General features: G+C 43.8%; 1 protein-coding gene across 1 annotated transcript in view; it reads left to right on the forward strand.

Annotated features, from left to right (window-relative positions):
- The window catches only part of clstn2a (calsyntenin 2a), a 405,371-nt gene extending 387,459 nt beyond the window's left edge, over positions 1-17,912 (forward strand). The window contains exons 13-17 of the mRNA XM_070884086.1: positions 680-850; positions 1,414-1,559; positions 1,760-1,892; positions 12,877-13,061; positions 17,727-17,912. Of these exons, the coding sequence (XP_070740187.1) occupies positions 680-850; positions 1,414-1,559; positions 1,760-1,892; positions 12,877-13,061; positions 17,727-17,912 (821 nt within the window). The remainder of the gene's footprint in view (positions 1-679; positions 851-1,413; positions 1,560-1,759; positions 1,893-12,876; positions 13,062-17,726) is intronic.
- Positions 17,913-18,934: the final 1,022 nt, after the last annotated feature.

Below are 18,934 nucleotides of genomic sequence, written 5' to 3' on the forward strand. Positions count from 1 at the left end.
AGAAGGATGAGGGGTGATCTTATAGAAACATTTAAAATAATGAAAGGGATCGACAAGATAGAGGCAGAAAGGTTGTTTCCACTGGTCGGGGAGACTACAACTAGGGAGCACAGCCTCAAAATATGGGGGAGCCAATTTAAAATCCAGTTGAGAAGGAATTTCTTCTCCCAGAGGGTTGTGAATCTGTGGAATTCTCTGCCCAGGGAAGCAGTTGAGGCTAGCTCATTGAATGTATTCAAATCACAGATAGATAGATTTTTAACCAATAAGGGAATTAAGAGTTATGGGGAGCGGGCGGGTAAGTGGAGCTGAGTCCACGGCCAGATCAGCCATGATCTTGTTGAGTGGAGGAGCAGGCTCGAGGGGCTAGCTGGCTTACTCCTGTTCCTAATTCCATCGAGCTAGCCTTGATAAGAACTGACAAAAATCATCTGCTGAGTAAAAGAAATTTGATGAGCAAGAATGGGATTTGTATTCAGGACCTTCTGGTTGGAAGCCAGATACTTGAGTTATTGCTGCATCCATTATGAACCTTTGAGATTTAGGAGTGAAATAATTTATAATAATCTTTTTCCTGCACTTAAAAGATTAAAAGATCTTATTTCTGTACAGATTTCAAATTTGATGTTAAGCTATTTCATATTTATACTCATCAGCATTTTGTCAACTCCTTTTGCAGTCCGTCGTACTGGTGGACCAGAAGAGATTGTTCACAACCTGGATTACTGTGATGTTTTGATCATTGGGGATGAACTAAATTCTGAACAGGAGTGTCTGGAATTGGAGTCAATTGAGCTGCATGGGAAACATCTTGAGTTCACAAATTCCACAGCTGGAATGTCCATTTATGGTAATTTCCTTTTCTTTTGTGCAAAGTAATATGAAAACACCAATTTGATTGTACTGCAAATTGAATTTACGCCTTTTACCAGTCAAGTTGACTAACATTTCATCGTACTTGTTGATTTGATACAGTGATGCAGTGACAGTATTATGAATATGCTGATAAAGATATCACATTTTTAGTTTATCCCTTTGTAACAGGCCACAATATCTGTACAAGACCAAGAAAAAAGGGCTTGCTGCATGCATTAAATTAAATTGGATTGCAACAATTAAGATGCAATGGTAATCCAACAGTAGGTTTTGTTTTCTGTTAATGTGAATACAAACCTGAGTTATACTAATAACCCACAGGGAACTGCATCAGTATTGTATCACGCCAGAACTGAAGTATTATTTTTTGAAGAATGTTGTATAAAATCTAATGCTCTTCAAACCCAAGGTGATTTTTTTGATTTTACAAGGATTATTTTGTGAAATGTTAGTGAGCACCTTGTACAAACAGTGATTATTCACATTATCGCGGCTGTCTTCCATATGATGGTAGTGTCTTCTTGTGCTTTTTGTTAGGTGTGGACACCATGGCAAACTATGAACATGTTCTTCGCAAACTTCGTTACCGTAACTGGGAAACTGCATCCATTTTTGGTCGAATGTTTAGGTTGACATGCTCAGAGCTCAATGGACGCTACACGAGCAATGAATTCAATTTAGAGGTGAGAAAAAGACAAAGTGGGTATAGGCATTGAGACAGCTGATGTATTAAGGTCACATAGAAGAGCTGTTCAATACATGAGTGCTGTGTGTAATTTACTTGGTAAGCAATGATGCATATAGACTGTCACTGGTACAGCACTGTGGAAATTGATTTAATTTGACAAGATAATTATTGACCACCTTGGTTTCCTTTATCTAGGTGAATGTTCTGCACAACATTAATCTTATGGACCATGTTAATCATGTGGTGGTTCAGCCCCAGTTCCTCCAATCAATCCATCATTCGTTACCCGATCTCCCAGGTCACAACCTTAATGCTGCTCATAACTCAGGTAATAAAACAATGTCCTTCAACAGAAAGAAGCAAAAAGCAGTGAATGACATGACATTAAGTTTAAAGATATGGAACTATTAATATTTAAAGGCTTACAGACCAAAAGATCAAGGGCCCGACTTTCGTCACTGTCCCGCCCGCAGCTGCCGAGGTCCTGCCGGAAATGGTTGTTTTCTGGACGATTCCTCCGGAACCGCCCATCTGGCGTCGAGGTTCCGCCTGGCGGGAACTTGGTGTGAAAGGGCCCATGCCGGATATTCTGTAAATGGCCATTTTGATGCTTTTTCCAGGCCTCCCGTCAACCTGCCACCCATCAGAAGGACCATTCTGGAAGAGCAGGTCTGAGCTGGGCGGCAGTCGGCCAACTCTTGCAGATTGGGTGGGTGGGAGGGAGGGCGACAGAGGTGGAGTGCAATGGGGCAGCACTTGTACATCGGGTGGGAGGGAGTGCTGGTGACCATCACATCACAGCAGCCAGTCGGATTCTGCACCATATCAGTGGGACTGCTGGAAATAAGTTAGGTCAATGTTGCATTACTTTCTTGCTGATAGTGATGTTTAAATTGGATGTCATAAAACCGGCAGAAATGTCTGTAAGCTAATGGAGGCCTTTTTTTTGCACCTTGCTGAAAGTCCTTCATTGAGAAGGCCAATGGCGAAGGGAAAATTATTATGAGTGACTGAAAAGTGTTCAGCATCTCACATTTTGTACATCCAAGCTGATTCATTAATTGTCTCACACAATATACTGCAATGTAACTGATGACCCATGTCATCTCACGGGTGGCACTCCTTCATGTTTGGCCTCAAAAAGAGGGTTGAAGTGCAAGCCTTAAGGTCTGCTCGGCAACTTGGTAAACTAGAGTAATTGAATGGTAGCCTTCCTGCATTCATTGTCATCTTGCGATGGCCTGATGACAGGACCCATTATACACTGCAGTCAGATGTGGATGGGAAGATATTCCTGATAAAGCAGATGACCTGAGGGACAGATGTGAGTTTCGCACAACGCACCACACATGGCATTAAAATGACATGCACAGAGTGTCAACAATGTGAGTGTATTTACAAGTGCATAATGACAAACGTTACATAACATTATGACATATACATACATTTACACGAGGAAGCAACACCCACCCCTCTACCCGGTACCACCATCTCTCTTCCCCCCCCCCCCATCACCCCACTCGCAGCGATGCCCGATTTCCTCTTCCTCCCCACGCTTACATGATGGCGTTGTCCTCCCCTGCCCCTCACTGCCTCTGGTTGAGGAGGTTGTGCAGGAAGGCAGCGGGATGTGTGCAGACATGTGCGTATCAGTGAGAACGTAGGCCGCGGGACCGAAGGCTCCGGGATCTTTTGCTCCTCTGCATCTGTCTGCCTTGAGGGTGTGAGGCTGGGGGCTTGCACCACATGTGCAGAAGCCATCTCCTGCCTTATGGCCTCAACGCTTTCTATTGTGCGTTCCAACACTGTGAGGAGGTGCTCCATCCTTTGATCATGCTGCTGGGTGAATGTGGTGATGCTGCCAGCTATCCCAGCCATGGTCTGCAGCATCTCGCGACCTACCTCCATGCCGGTGGTTAATAGCTGGACCATCTGGTTCATTAGAGCGAGCCGTGCTGCATCCGCAGGTGGTTGCTCACTGCTGCTGGGTGCTGGCGCCTTGCTTCCCTTTGAGCCACGGCCTCTGCGCTTGCTTGAGCTTGCTTCAGTTCAGTCTGTTGGAAACCCCAAGTAATCTGAGCCTGATGCCGACACTTGGCTGACTTGGCAGGAGGCTGATGTCAGCCGCTTCCGGCTCCTCCACGTGAAGGGGCACAAATATGGGCCCTTCTCCCTCCTCTCTCTCCTCTTCTTCCTGGCCCTGGGTGGCAGAGCTGGGAGCGGTGGACATGGGTGATGTGGGTTGGGTGTGAAGGAAGGATCCAGTGTCCTCAGGTGTGGAGAACGTTGGGGTGGGAGATGCTGGGGTGTGACGGTTTCTGTGAAGGCCAGAGGTCGATGGTCTCTCCAGATCCGTGGTGTCCATCTCAGCATCTGCAAGTAGAGGACAACATTTCAGTCTGTGGAGGGTGGGGGGGGGGGTGGTAGTGAACCTGAGATGTGAGCCGTTCCATCTCACATTATGCCAGCAAGGAATTTCATCTCTACATGACCATACCAATAATGGGCGACAAAGTATGCGTTCAACTGCGAGTGCCTTAACATTGCATGTACTTTCATGCCATGAGTATCGCTGACACCAGAGATGAGTGTAGCCTTACCCTGCGGTAACACCGGATCTGCATAAACATTTGTGGTTGGAATGCGGCGATGACCCACCAATGCCAACGCAAGCTCCTCCAGCCTCGTGAATCGGACCACATCTTCTGCGCCCCCTCCGGTCGCACTCAGGCTTGCTTGTTTGGCTGCTTGTTTTCTCTACACAAAGAAACGTTGCAGCCTTTACGCCCCTTGCTAATGCCCCCCCCACACACACACTCCCACACACACACTCCCACACACACACTCCCACACACACACTCCCACACACACACTCCCACACACACACTCCCACACACACACTCCCACACACACACTCCCACACACACACTCCCACACACACACTCCCACACACACACACATATCATGCGCACAACCTTTTTGGTCGTGAACAGGAGGGGGCGAATACATTTGTGCTCACTTTAGCTGCTGCCACCAAATCATTCCACCATTTGTGACATTGGTTCCCATCCCACTCCACATTGCCCATTGCACTGACTATCTGACCTATATCCATCCAAAGACATCGATATTGGGCTGGTGGAGGCTTGCCATGCCCATCCAAGGTGAGTTCGCTGTTCCTGCGCTCCACCTCTGTCACTAGCTTCTCCAACTCCTGCTCATTGAACCACGGAGCTCTGGGCCTGGTTTTGCCAGTCTTCATTAACGCTTTCTGCCCACTCATCCTCTATGATGAGAGGAATGGCTGCTCAAGAGTCTGGGTATAAATTTGTCACACTGCCCCCTCTGCAGCTCAGACTGCCTCTCTCCAATGCCACCTCTGCCCTCTAGCCTCCATCTCTCGCCTCCCTCTTCCCTCTCCTCTCTCCTCTCTCCTCTCTAACTCCACTCTCCTCTCTCTGCCCTTTCTCTCCCCTCTTTCTCCCTTCTCTCTCTCTCTCCCTTCTCTCTCTCTCTCCCTTCTCTCTCCTCTCATCTCTGACTCCGCTCTCCGCTCCCCTCTCTCCCCTTTCCTCTCTCCCCTCTCCCCTCTCTCTCTTTCCTCTCTCCTCTCCGCTTGCAGGTGCAATTAAGGCCATGAGCACTTTTATGGCCATGAGCACTTCCTCAATTAGCTTGCAATGCCCACAAAAGGACTACAGGTCCCATCAACAAAACTACAAAAAAACCCGCGCATGGGCAGTGGAGGCCCTCCGAAAATACCCGAGTGGATAGGCCTCGAGCTGATACACTCTAATGACGTTTGCCGCCGAGTCCCACTCCCGCTCCCGCCCACCGACTGACGCTGCGGCCCACACAACGGCGACAAAATCGGCTCCCGATGGACTTCCCACCCGAGGGCCGGCAAGAAATGGGTGGCCACCAAAGTCAGCCCCCAGTCGTTTTTCAATTTTGCAGCACAATGATCATTCACAAGGGATTAAGATCTATATTAAATGGCCACATAGAATTGCATTTGGACCGTATTTTTTGACATGTCGTCTCTGTTGTAATGCAGGATATGTGGCAGACAATTTGCACACAGCAAGCTCTCACAAACAGCAATGTGATAATGACCAGATAATCTGATGTCGATTGAGGGATAAATATTGACTAGGACTCTGGGAAACATCCCCCGCTCTTCTTTGAAAGAATGCTATAGGATCTTTTATGTCCAATGAGAGAGTAGATGTCTCATCCGAAAGATGGCACCTCCAATAGTGCAGCACTCCCTCAGTACTGCACTTGAGTGTCAGCCAAGATTTTTGTGCTCAAGTTGCTGGAGTGGGATTTGAAACCACAACCTTCTGACGCAGAGGCGAGGGTGCAACTTGTGGCATTTTACTATTTAAAGGTGCTATATAAATGCAAGTTATTGTAATTGTTAGTTTAAAAGAGAAAAATGTAGAATAGATTTGGATATCTTTCCCAGATGTATTTAACACATTGATTGTATTTATCTGAGCAATTGTTATTATATATTAAAATCAATGTGTGGATCGCAACATTCATGCATTGAAAACTCCTCTCCCAGGCTCTGTTTATGGCAAAATCCATTTTAAGAGTCAACATCTACTTGCAGTATCACTGACGCCTGTAGGTGGAGCTGTGAAAGGCATTTTCAGTGGTACATGAACTGTGGTGTTACCAGCCAGGGCATTCTGGAGAGGGAGGGTGAACAGCCAGCTATCTTGGTGCATATAGGTACCAACGATATCGGTAAAAAATGGGATGAGGTCCTACAAGCTGAATTTAGGGAGCTAGGAGTTAAATTAAAAAGCAGGACCACAAAGGTCGTAATCTCAGGATTGCTACCAATGCCACGTGCTAGTCAGAGTAGGAATAACAGGATAGTTCAGATGAATACGTGGCTTGAGGAATGGTGAAAGGGGGAGGAATACAAATTCCTGGGACATTGGAACTGGTTCTGGGGGAGATGGGACCAGTACAAACCGGACGGTCTGCACCTAGGCAGGACCGGAACCGATGTCCGAGGCAGAGTGTTTGCTAGTGCTGTTGGGGAGGGTTTAAACTAATATGGCAGGGGGAATGGGGATCTATGCAGGGAGACTGAGGGAAGTAAAAAGGGGGCAGAAGCAAAAGGTAGGAAGGAGAAAAACAAGAGTGGAGGGCAGAGAAATCAAGGGCAAAAATCCAAAAGGGCCACATTACAACATAATTCTAAAAGGACAAAGAGTGTTAAAAAAAACAAGCCTGAAAGCTCTGAGTCTCAATGCGAGGAGCATTCGAAATAAGTGGGATGAATTAACTGCGCAGATAGCTATTAACGGATATGATGTAATTGGGATTACAGAGACATGGCTCCATGGTAATCAAGGTTGGGAACTCAATATCCAGGGGTATTGAATATTCAAGTAGAATAGACAGGAAGGAAAAGAAGGTGGGGTAGCATTGCTGGTAAAAGAGGAGATTAACACAATAGTAAGGAAGGACATTAGCTTAGTTGATGTGGAATCTATATGGGGTAGAACTGCGAAACACCAAAGGGCAGAAAACGTTAGTGGGAGTTGTGTACAGGCCACCAAACAGTAGTAGGGAAGTTGGGGATGGCATCAAACAGGAAATTAGGAACGTGTGCAATAAGGGTAACACAGTTATCATGGGCGACTTTAATCTACATATTGATTGGGCTAACCAAACTGGCAGCAATACTGTGGAGGAGGATTTCCTGGAGTGTATAAGGGATGGTTTTCTAGACCAATATGTCGAGGAACCAACTGGAGAGCAGACCATTCTAGACTTGGTCTTGTGTAATGAGAGAGGATTTATTAGCAACCTAGTCGTGCGAAGCCCCTTGGGGAAGAGTGACCATAATATGGTAGAATTCTTCATTAAGATGGAGAGTGACACAGTTAATTCAGAGACTAGGGTCCTGAACTTAAAGAAAGGTAACTTTGATGGTATGAGACGTGAATTGGCTAGGATAGACTGGCGAATGATGCTTAAAGGGCTGACGGTGGATAGGCAATGGCAGACATTTGAAGATCACATGGATGAACTACAACAATTGTACATCCCTGTCTGGCATAAAAATAAAAAGGGGAAGGTGGCTCAACTGTGGCTAACAAGGGAAATTAGGGATACTGTTAAATCCAAGGAAGAGGTATATAAATTGGCCAGAAAAAGCAACAAACCTGAGGACTGGGAGAAATTTAGAATCCAACAGAGGAGGACGAAGGGTTTAATTAGGAGGAGGAAAATAGAGTATGAGAATAAGCTTGCAGAGAACATAAAAACTGACTGCAAAAGCTTTTATAGATATGTGAAGAGAAAAAGATTAGTGAAGACTAATGCAGGTCCCTTGCAGTCAGAATCATGTGAATTCATAATGGGGAACAAGGAAATGACAGACCAATTCAACAAATACTTTAGTTCTATCTTCACTAAGGAAGACACAAATAACCCCCTGAAAATAATAGGGGACCGAGGGTCTAGCGAGAAGGAGAAACTGAAGGAAATCCTTATTTGTCAGGAAATTGTGTTAGGGAAATTGATGGGATTGAAGGCAGATAAATCCCCGGGGCCTGATAGGCTGCATCCCAGAGTACTTAAGGAGGTGGCCCTAGAAATAGTGGATGAATAGGTGGTCATTTTCCAACATTCTATGGACTCTGGATCAGTTCCTATGGATTGGAGGGTAGCTAATTTAACCCCACTTTTTAAAAAAGAAGGGAGAGAGAAAACAGGGAATTATAGACTGGTTAGCCTGATATCAGTAGTGAGGAAAATGCTGGAATCAATTATTAAAGATGTAATAGCAGCGCATTTGGAAAGCAGTGACAGGACCGGTCCAAGTCAGCATGGATTTATGAAAGGGAAATCGTGCTTGACAAATCTTCTAGGATTTTTGAGGATGTAACTAGTAGAGTGGACAAGGGAGAACCAGTGGATGTGGTGTATTTGGACTTTCAAAAGGCTTTTGACAAGGTCCCACACAAGAGATTAGTGTGCAAAATTAAAGCACATAGTATTGGGTTTAATGTATTGACGTGGACAGAGAACTGGTTGGCAAACAGGCATCAAAGAGTAGGAATAAATGGGTCGTTTTCAGAATGGCAGGTAGTGACTCGGGTAGCGCAAGGTTCAATGCTGGGACCCCAGCTATTTACAATATACATTAATGATTTAGACGAAGGAATTGAATGTAATATCTCCAAGTTTGCAGATGACACTAAGCTGGGTGGCAGTGTGAGCTGTGAGGAGGATGCTAAGAGGCTGCAGGGTGACTTGGACAGGTTAGGTGAGTGGGCAACTGCTTGGCAGATGCAGTATAATGTAGATAAATGTGAGGTTATCCACTTTGGTGGCAAAAACAGGAAGGCAGAATATTATCTGAATGGTGACAGATTAGGAAAAGAGGAGATGCAACGAGACCTGGGTGTCATGGTACATCAGTCGTTGAAAGTTGGCATGCTGGTACAGCAGGCGGTGAAGAAGGCAAATGGCATGTTGGCCTTCATAGCGAGAGGATTTGAGTTTCGGAGCAGGGAGGTCTTACTGCAGTTGTACAGGGCCTTGGTGAGGCCACACCTTGAATATTGTGTACAGTTTTGGTCTCCTAATCTGAGGAAGGACATTCTTGCTATTGAGGGAGTGCAGCAAAGGTTCACCAGACTGATTCCCAGGATGGCAGGACTGACATATGAAGAAAGACTGGATCGACTAGGCTTATAATGACTGGAATTTAGTAGAATGAGAGGGGAGCTCATAGAAAATATTAAATTCTGATAGAATTGGACAGGTTTGATGCAGGAAGAACGTTCCAGATGTTGGGGAAATCCAGAACCAGGGTCACAGTCTAAGGATAAGGAGTAAGCCATTTAGGACCGAGATGAGAAGAAACTTCTTCACTCAGAGAATTGTGAACCTGTGGAATTCTCTACCGCAGAAAGTTATTGAGGCCAGTTCATTAGCTATATTCAAAACGGAATTAGATGTGACCCTTACGTCTAAAAGGATCAAGGGGTATGGAGAGAAAGCAGGAATGGGGTACTAAAGTTTCATGATCAGCCATGATCATATTGAATGGTGGTGCAGGCTCGAAGGGCCGAACGGTCTACTCCTGCACCAATTCTTTATGTTTCTATGTTACTGCACTTTTTTTGACAGACAGGCAGCTGTCCAGCGCACCTCCCACTGCCTCCCCACCCGCCTGTACTGCACTTTTTTGACCGATAGGCAACAAGCCCCACCCCCTGTCAAGCTCCGCCCTCCCCTCTCCCCCCACCTTCCCGGCCGAATCATTCCAAGCTCGTGATGCCGAGAAGCAGGACCTGAGGCTCCAACCTGGGCCTGGGCCCGATGGTAGCGGGGTGGGGGGGGGGCGCAAATGGCGAGAGAGAGGCTGCGGGAGAGAGAGTGAGAGAGGCTGGGGGAGAGAGAGTGAGAGAGGCTGTGGGAGAGAGAGGCTGGGGGCGAGAGAGAGAGCGAGTAAGAGGCTGGGGGAGAGCGAGAGAGAGAGAGAGACTGGGGGAGAGAGAGAGGGAGAGGCTGGGGGAGAGAGCGAGAGGGAGAGGCTGGGGGAGAGCGAGAGAGAGGCTGGGGGAGAGAGAGAGAGAGAGAGAGAGAGAGGCTGTGGGAGAAAGAGAGAGGCTGGGGTAGAGAGAGAGAGAAAGGCCGGGGAGAGAAAGAGAGGCCGGGGGAGACGGAGATAGTTAGAGAGGCTGTGGGAGAGAGAGAGAGAGAGAGAGAGAGAGGACGGGGGGGGGAGAGAGAGAGGCTGGGGTAGAGAGGCTGGGGGATGGGGGGGTGGGGAAGAGAGAGAGAGGCTTGGGGGGGGTGGGGAGAGAGAGAGAGGCTGGGGTGGGGGGAGAGAGAGAGAGGCATGGGTGGGGGAAATCGGAGCGGAGAGAGGGAACTCAGGGAAGACAGATCACATTTTTCCACCCCCTACAAAGGACATTGTTGGACTGGATAATATCCAGAAGTCACAACACTGTCACTATTCAATTTATACCCAATAAGCCTGTTAACAATCCATACACAATGCCCCATCTATGGTGCAGGGTGGGGAAGGATGCACTTGTGCTGGGGTAAGGCACTTCGGCTGGGGGAGGATGCACTTGGACTGGGGTAAGGCACTTTGGCTGGGGGAGGAATGTACTTGGACTGGGGTACATGACTTTGGCTGGCCTTTGCTGTCTTCTGGGGAGCTCTGTCCTCTGTTGCTTCAGGAAGTCAAAGTGGTTCGCGTTACAATTTGCAAATCAGTGAGATCTTGGGATGGGCGGTTCCAGATACACATTCCTATGAAACTTCAGGGTATGGCTTATCCTCCAAGGGGACCAATCAGAAACAAAGGGTGGAGCATGGCGGTCATTTCGTCAGCACAAATAACCGCGTCCTAAAAATAATTACAATCGTGCATGAAAATTTGGGTCAGCATTGCCTTCCAAATAGTGGCCAAAATTTCAACAATTGTTTTGCTGTAATTCAGAGATTTACAAGTTGGACCTTTTTCTCTCTTTGAATTATAAATATTTATAATGTAATGATGCCAAAATGTCCTGTTTCATCGGGCTTGTGATTCAAGTTGCATTAATGCCCATGCATCAGTGAATTCCCATGGGCTATTATTACTTTCTTAAATTCCAGAAGTCCTGTCACTATAAATGTGTGAAAGAGACACACTTAAGGACAATGTATTGGCCTTTCAGTACACATAAATCTGACAGTGACAAAAGCAGAGAGAAACAGACATTAGCATTCTCTCCCCATTTTTACCCAGCCCATATAGAGAGAAGGTAGCTTAACTACTGAGATGTTTCAGCATCCCCAGCAGAGGAATGGATAGCCTATTGGAACCCTTCTCAACACCCTCCCCAACCCCACTGATTGCTTTTTGTCAGAAATAGGCAAGAGATGTTTAAATGCAATTTTTTTCAAAAGAATTGTGTTATAATTGTGTTATAATTTAGTAAATAACCAAATTTGAAGAAGTTTCACATGGCTGCTCACACAAAGAAAAGAAAGACTTATGTTTTTCTAGCACCTTTCATGACCACTGACGTCCCAAAGCTTTTCTAGCCAATGAAGTACTTTTTTAAAAAGTGTAATGGCTGTGGTAACACTGCTGTCACTTGTGCATGCACATGTTGCTCACGCTCACGTGATCTTCTCATTAACTTGCTTTTGAATGCACACATGGTGCTTTTGCTTGCTTATACTCACGTTCACACACTACCTTCTCTCTTGCACACACGCACACTTGTTCATTCTCTGACATGTTGTCCTTTCCAAAATAGTATTTCTATATACATTACTGGAAAAATTGTGCACAGTAAAATAGAATAGAATTGCATGAATTGTTGGTTGGGAAATGACCAACTGCCCTGGTGCTGATTATTCCAAAAGCTGGTACCATGGTGCACATTTGTACGATGTATCGCTGAATGTGTACATTTTGTTGGATTTTTGGTCAGACTAACTTTATCTCACATTTACGAAATGCTGCATAATTATCAAAGCAGTTTCTATTTAAAAATGGTGAAACTATTCCTTCAATCTGTAATAAAAATTAAATGCAGGTTGTCAGATTATAGACACTGGCCTGAAATATGTGGTCAGCGGCAACGAGACGGTGCTTACTGCTATCTCCAATAAAGTTTTCCCTGTGGCGAAAACTTTAGCTTTCTCAACCTTAATTTGATTTTAGCGCTGTCAAAAGGGACCCCCAGCATACAGTAGCGATTATGTCATCGAGCTTTCTAAGCAGCCAATTACATTGAAGATTTTCCACAGGCAGCACACTGGGAAATAAAAAGCATTGATCATCAATTCACTTTTTAAAACATTTACAGAGAGCAAAACAAAGATTGGGACATACAGATAGGGTTAAGGTAGAAGCTGAAATATTATAAACTTTAAAAAATGTAAAATATATTTCTTACTATTTTAAAAATCTAGTAATTTTTATCATAGTGGAGAAATTTGACAATTTATGGGGTGATTAAGTGATATTAGAGCAGAAAGAGGACGTTTTTGTCCGTTCCACTGTTTTCACTGATTGTCGCCTATGGGGAGTTTACTGCAGTAAATGACTGGCCGCAACTCCAGGATTTCCATGTTTATCTGCGCATTCGCTAAATCCTGAAGTTACGGTCAGTGTCAGGGTAATGATGGTGAACGCTGACAGTTTTCGCCGTCATTACCACCGCAAAATCTAGCCATTTTCTTAAAGCTCAAAATCTTAAATATTTTTATTCTCTCTGTTCCAAAGTGTGTGACTCTCTCTGTATTTTTTTTAATTTTAGTTATACCCAGTGCTGCCACTATCGTCATTGTAGTGTGCATCAGTTTCCTTGTCTTCATAATTGTTCTGGGGGTCTTCAGGATTCGAACAGCTCACCTGCGTACTAATCGGGAAAATGAGAGTGGGAAAGAAAATGAAATGGATTGGGATGACTCTGCTCTGACCATTACTGTTAACCCAATGGAGGTGAGTCATGTGAATTGCTAAGTTAAAGACCAGTTCAACATTTTGTGACTAAAGAAATATGGGTACATTGCAGCTTTAAAGACCTGGAGGAGCATTGGTCTCTGTTTCGCTAAGGTAAGATGTAGGCTGATGGGAGACTTTTTAGAAGATACTTCATGGTGTTGTGGTGATTGTTCCTACAACATTTAGACTTTTCCTGGTGAAAACAATAGTGAATCCAATTGCATAGCAGAAATACAATCTAAAATAGAGACTCAAAACAATTCTAGGAATTACACAGTGGCCCGGATTTTGCGGAGGTAATGGCGGCGAAACTGTCAGCGTTCGCCTTCATTCATCTTCTGAACGTCTGGAGTCAGCGCATGCGCATCCAGAGATTGCAGTCAGTCATTCCCTGCTCTTCCAAAGGGTACGCTGTGCAACTTCACTGAACTAGCAATCAATTCAAATCACAGTTCCTGATGAAAACTTCCTGATATCGCTGTTAGCCCTCCCCCCCTCCTCACCCCCTTATTGAAAGAAGTGTAACTGGGGTTTTAATGGCGTAATGACTGCTGAACAACCATTCTGGCCATGAAAAACTAATTTCTTATTTGTGGAATGTCAAATTTTTCCATTAATATAATAAGAGTTACATTGTTTTAACATAGTTTTTAAAGTTTGTTTCTGATATTTAAGCTTCTACCTTAACGCCATGTGTATGTCACAATCTTTATTTAGCTCTCTGTAAAATTTATACAAAGTAAATTATACTCCGTAGATTTTACTTCCTGATTTACTATCCGTGAGAATCCTTCACTGTGATTGGCTGCTTAGCCTACTTGATGACATCACTGTTGCTGGACGCTGGCGATTCACTTGTTTTGGTGCCAGATTCAAACTAATGTTAGGAGACTTGAAATCCACACCAGAGTGATCACCCGATCTTTGTGGGTAGCTTTTTTCAAGGTCAGCGGCGTGCACCATCGCTTCACCGTTAACGACAAATTCCGGGCCAAATGTTAGTTTAATAGCTATAATGAGAAAAATAATGGAATAACATATTAATATTATCATTATCACAAGGTAACAACATAAATATTAATGTAGCTATTCTAATAAGTGTTATAACCAATGTGTAACCAATAATATTAAGTATTACGATATAGCTGAAGTAATCCGAGAGCAAGGCATTGGGCTGGATTTTCGGCATTGATGTTTTTGGGACGATAATGGCGGCAGGGCAGGAAAGTTAGCACCCGGGAACAGTTTGCTCCTCAGTAAGTAAGTTTGGAGAGCTGTACCCTGTGTCAGGGGCCGCAGTGCTAAGGGGGAGGCGTTGTACACCTTTCTTGGGCGCTAGGATGGGAAACTCCCGAGCTAAAGAGCTGGGCCGGGAGCGCTCTGAGAGATGCCTGGGGGGGGGAGGAAACTAAAAGAAAATACCACGAAAACATTCCCAAAACATTGTCCACGCCCCCACAACACAAATCGCAAAAAAAATTAAAAGTAAAAATAATCACATTTACCTTAGGAGTCCATCACTTACCTCTTCGCTGTGGGGATCGTTGGACCACCAGATTTCCCAGGTGGTCAATGCGAGGCGCGCTTTGGGGCGTACGGGTCGGACTGATGTTCAAACTCGTGCCGGTGTCACAATCAGTGGCATTGCACACCAGGCTCAGCTCTTCCGGGCGGTGCTGTTCGGCACCAGCACTATAAACCAGACACGAGGAACACTGCGGGGTGCTGGAGGCTGACCGCCTGGCCAAAAGACATCACCACCGCCATTGCCGCTGCTCGGGGGTGAAAAACAGAGTGCAGAAGACCCAAAAATCCAGCCCATTAAGTCCAAGCTACACCTAACACCTTATTGAAATACCTTAAGTATGTAAAATAGTTGATGGATGATTGTAATATGCTTGCTATGAAATATTTTGACTCGATTGAAGCTCCTCGTGAGAGATGTGGGAATAAAGTCAAAGCTCATTTGAGCAAGCGGAAATTGAATAATGCTTTGACTGGATAATATGAATCAAAGAGTAGTTGCTGATGGTTGTACTTTCAGTGGGGCATGTGTGACCAACTGAACCCGAAGTGATCAGTCTTGGACATAGGTAAGACAAAGTGATGACATATTCCTTCAATTTAGAATGCTGTCCCTCAGCTCACAGCTGTCAAATACCCATTTAAAAAAAAGAAAATCAAACAGGCTTGCTGCAGAGACACATTTGATGTATCTGAGGTTAATGTAATACATCTCCAGGTCGACAATCCATTTCCAAGCTGAAAATGGTCAGACAGAGGCCAGGACCCAATAATGGACACAGACATAGAGAGAACAATCTGTCCCAGTTTTTAAGACATACACAGACTCATCAGTTCTGCTAACAAACTTGCAGACCTGTACTTAAACTGATCTATCCTTTCCAGTTAGCCACACATACATGAACTGTCTAAAAATCCATCAGTCACCATTGGAGACCCATAAATAAGCACAGACCTAACAGTCATGATTACAGAGCACAAAGACTGTAATCATGACAAGTCTGTGTACCTGTACACATATAGACATGCATGCGCACACACACACACACAGTTCCAGCTACAAAATGCAATTGGTGTTTTCACAGTGGCTCAGTTTGAATGTCTGCAAAATACTAGTGAATGGTAACCATAATTTGCATTAGAGTAACAGCCAAAGGTTAAAGGAAAAACCATTTCAACAATATATCTGCACCCTCTGACTAGAATCAATTGCCTCATCCAGTCAAACATTTTCTGATGGAATTTTTTGCAGTTGTTATTAACATACTAAAACAGCCTTCTTTACATTAAGATAGGATTTTGATTTCATTATTTATGATTGGCAAAAGATGTGTTGCCCCATCGCGCCCAGCCTGGCAGCAGTTATTGGTCCTAAATTCCGGCCTTGCCGGGTCTGTACGGGATACGCACGGAGCCGGCGAGATCTCGCAAAAGCCAGTTTTTGGCGCGTAATGCGCATGCGCCGAAAACCAGCTTTTCCAATCTGTCAAGATATCTCTTGACAGATATTCCGCTTCCCCGCAGGACTTTCGCGCGGGCAAGATTGCGCTATTTGCCCATCTCTTGCCCGGTTAATGACCTTCAAACACTTGTGCCATGTAAAAGCAGGCGCATAGCCTACTTTTACCAGTGTAAGAGTTTTAAAGCGTATAAAAATAAAATTAAATACACATTTTTATAGTAAAAACCCTGTCCACTAAGGTAAGTTTATTTTAAACCCTATTAAAACACATTAAATAAAAATCAAAAAAATTGTTTTTTTCTAAAATATTTAATTAACTTTAATTTCAATTCATTTTAAATATGTGGGATGTTTTTTAAATTTATTATATTGTGTTTGGGTGTTTTAGGGGGTTATTCTCATTGATATTAATAGGAACTCAGAGATACGGAGTTCCCATTACTATTAATGAGAATACTGTACCGTGATTGGTTGTCCAGGCCCACGTGACTGCAGCTTCTCCGTCCATATCTCCAAGTCGTGGATGCGCTGCGAAGTTCGGGAAAGCAAGGCCTCTGACTGGAATCCAAGGTGCCTCCGGGATCACCAGGTACTTTCGTAGAAAAATTTCAAGTCGGAGGCATTCGTCCAAAGGGAGGCTCCGACCGGAATTGCAAGGCCAATGTCTACACTCACTTAATTGAGGCACAGAAGGCAAATGGCACTCATGGTTTTTTTCTCTACCGGAGTGTTAAATTCATAGGATGGGAGTGGAGTAAATTGAAGTAAGATAAATAGGAAAAAACCCTAATATTTTGTGAAAATATTTGCTAAAGATCACAAAGACAATGCACTGAATATGCAGCCTGCACTCATTGAAGTTTTAAAAATATTTTGGGTAATGTATTTAGAGCTCATGTGTAGAGCTCAGTATTAGCAAATTATTAAAATGTGCTTGTTTATTTATGTTCAGCAACTGCTCCTTTTAGATCCCTCATTGCTTAATTTTCCCTTTTGCTTATTTTGCAATTGTTTGCCATGTGACCATGAGGCAATTGAACATTGCAGCAGGTATATGCAATGTAGTACATCTGCAAGTGGGATCGAGTGTTTGTTTATGCTATGTATGATTAAAGGTGATAGGCTTGCAGCACAGAGTGGTCGGATGGAGGTTTGTGTCTATGGGTCAATGCATGGCAGTTTCCCAAACCCAACTGGGCTCACAGGGAAGAACAGAAGTCAGAAGCAATGCTCGGCATAGAGAGAGAGAAACCAAGGAGGAGGGCATGTCTCCCAGGTCACACTCTCAGATCTGTTGGGGATCTATGGAAGTGTTGCACTGGCAGGGGCACAGGGGAAGGTAGCTATACTGCCTCTGCTATATATTGGATGAGAGAGCCTAAAGAGTGACAGAAAATTAGTATGGTGGGAAAGGACTGAAATTCAAATGTTGACTTTGTTTCCCTTCCACAATATATAGATTTAAATCTGTCTTCAGTACATGTTAGGAATGATAACCCAACTGTACATTTTAAGAAAAAGCAGATCAGCAAAGGTGCTGACCAAATCTTATATCACATGTAAATGTTAACTTCTGTTCATGTAACATTTGCTAAAGACCACACTGACCGGTCACCATGCATTGAATACTTTCACAGGTCTCACTGAAACGTGCACTGTTTATGGTTATGTTTCAGAACTACGAAGACCAAGAACACAGTGAACAGGACAGTGAGGAAGAGGAAGAAGGTGAGGAGGATGACATCACGAGTGCTGATTCAGAGGAAAGTGAGGAAGAGGAAGAAGTTGAACATGAGGAAGATCAGCAGAACGTCACCAGGAGGGAACAGCTTGAGTGGGATGATTCAACACTTTCCTATTAAAAGGTTTCTAATCTCTTGATTCCTCAAACAAGTTGTTGATGTCCAGCACAGTTATAAAAATGGTATGATCAGAGTTTATTTAGATTGCTGTTGCTGGTAATGTATAAAGAACTTTCAGGTTGTTTGCTGAATTATAAAGCGATTTGCAGTGACATATCATCTGGGTCCAAGAGTTGACATTAATTGATAGTTATAATGCCTGTGTTTTTTTTTGTTATATCTGGGTGTTCTTTTTGTGGTTACCTGAATGTTTTATCTTTGCACCAAGAACTATTAACTTTGTGAAATCATGTACTGGTATCTGTAACTTGAAATTTTCTGAAGTACTTTATTTATTTATTTGTAATAAAAATAATTCTTTCCCCATTGGGTCATGCTGAAATAGAGCAAATGGGAAAGTTAAAAATGAAGTCACATTTTGTATTTCATGATGTAAATACCATATTTAAAATAAGCAAAAGAAAGCAGTTGCTCAGATGATGTCTGCTCCAGGGTTCGTCTGTTGAAAAAAAATCAATTACTATAATGATTATTTTGCATAACTTGTGAGCCACTAACAAATGTTTTGATTCTACTGAGATGTCTATGGAATTTTAAATCCTAACCAGTAACATTCTGTTTGATGTAGCTAATTTCCTTTGTTTGGTTTAGCAAGGCACAGTCTTTACAAAAAAAGTGCTTGACACACTTTTATTTTAAGGAGCGTTGAGCAGTGAGCAGAGCTATTTATTTATTTTAAGACGTGTGATGGATTATCTGTTTGATGTGCTTTATACTATCATGTAAAAGGTTTGCCAAAAACTTTTCTTGAAACTGGCAAGTTCTAAACTCTTAAAATGGCAGTTTACATGAACTAAAGTTAGATAAGAATTGATAATGTGTGGTGGTTTCATAATTTCCCAGCATCACAGCAGCAAAAATACAAATCCTGTTTAACTGACCCTTCCTGTTAGATGATATGATGATATACCACAACATCCCTTGTATAGCTTGCAATTTCAAGCAATCTCCAAACCTGAGGG

Source organism: Pristiophorus japonicus, chromosome 6 (assembly GCF_044704955.1).
Source record: "Pristiophorus japonicus isolate sPriJap1 chromosome 6, sPriJap1.hap1, whole genome shotgun sequence".
In the NCBI taxonomy this organism is placed as follows: domain Eukaryota; kingdom Metazoa; phylum Chordata; class Chondrichthyes; family Pristiophoridae; genus Pristiophorus; species Pristiophorus japonicus.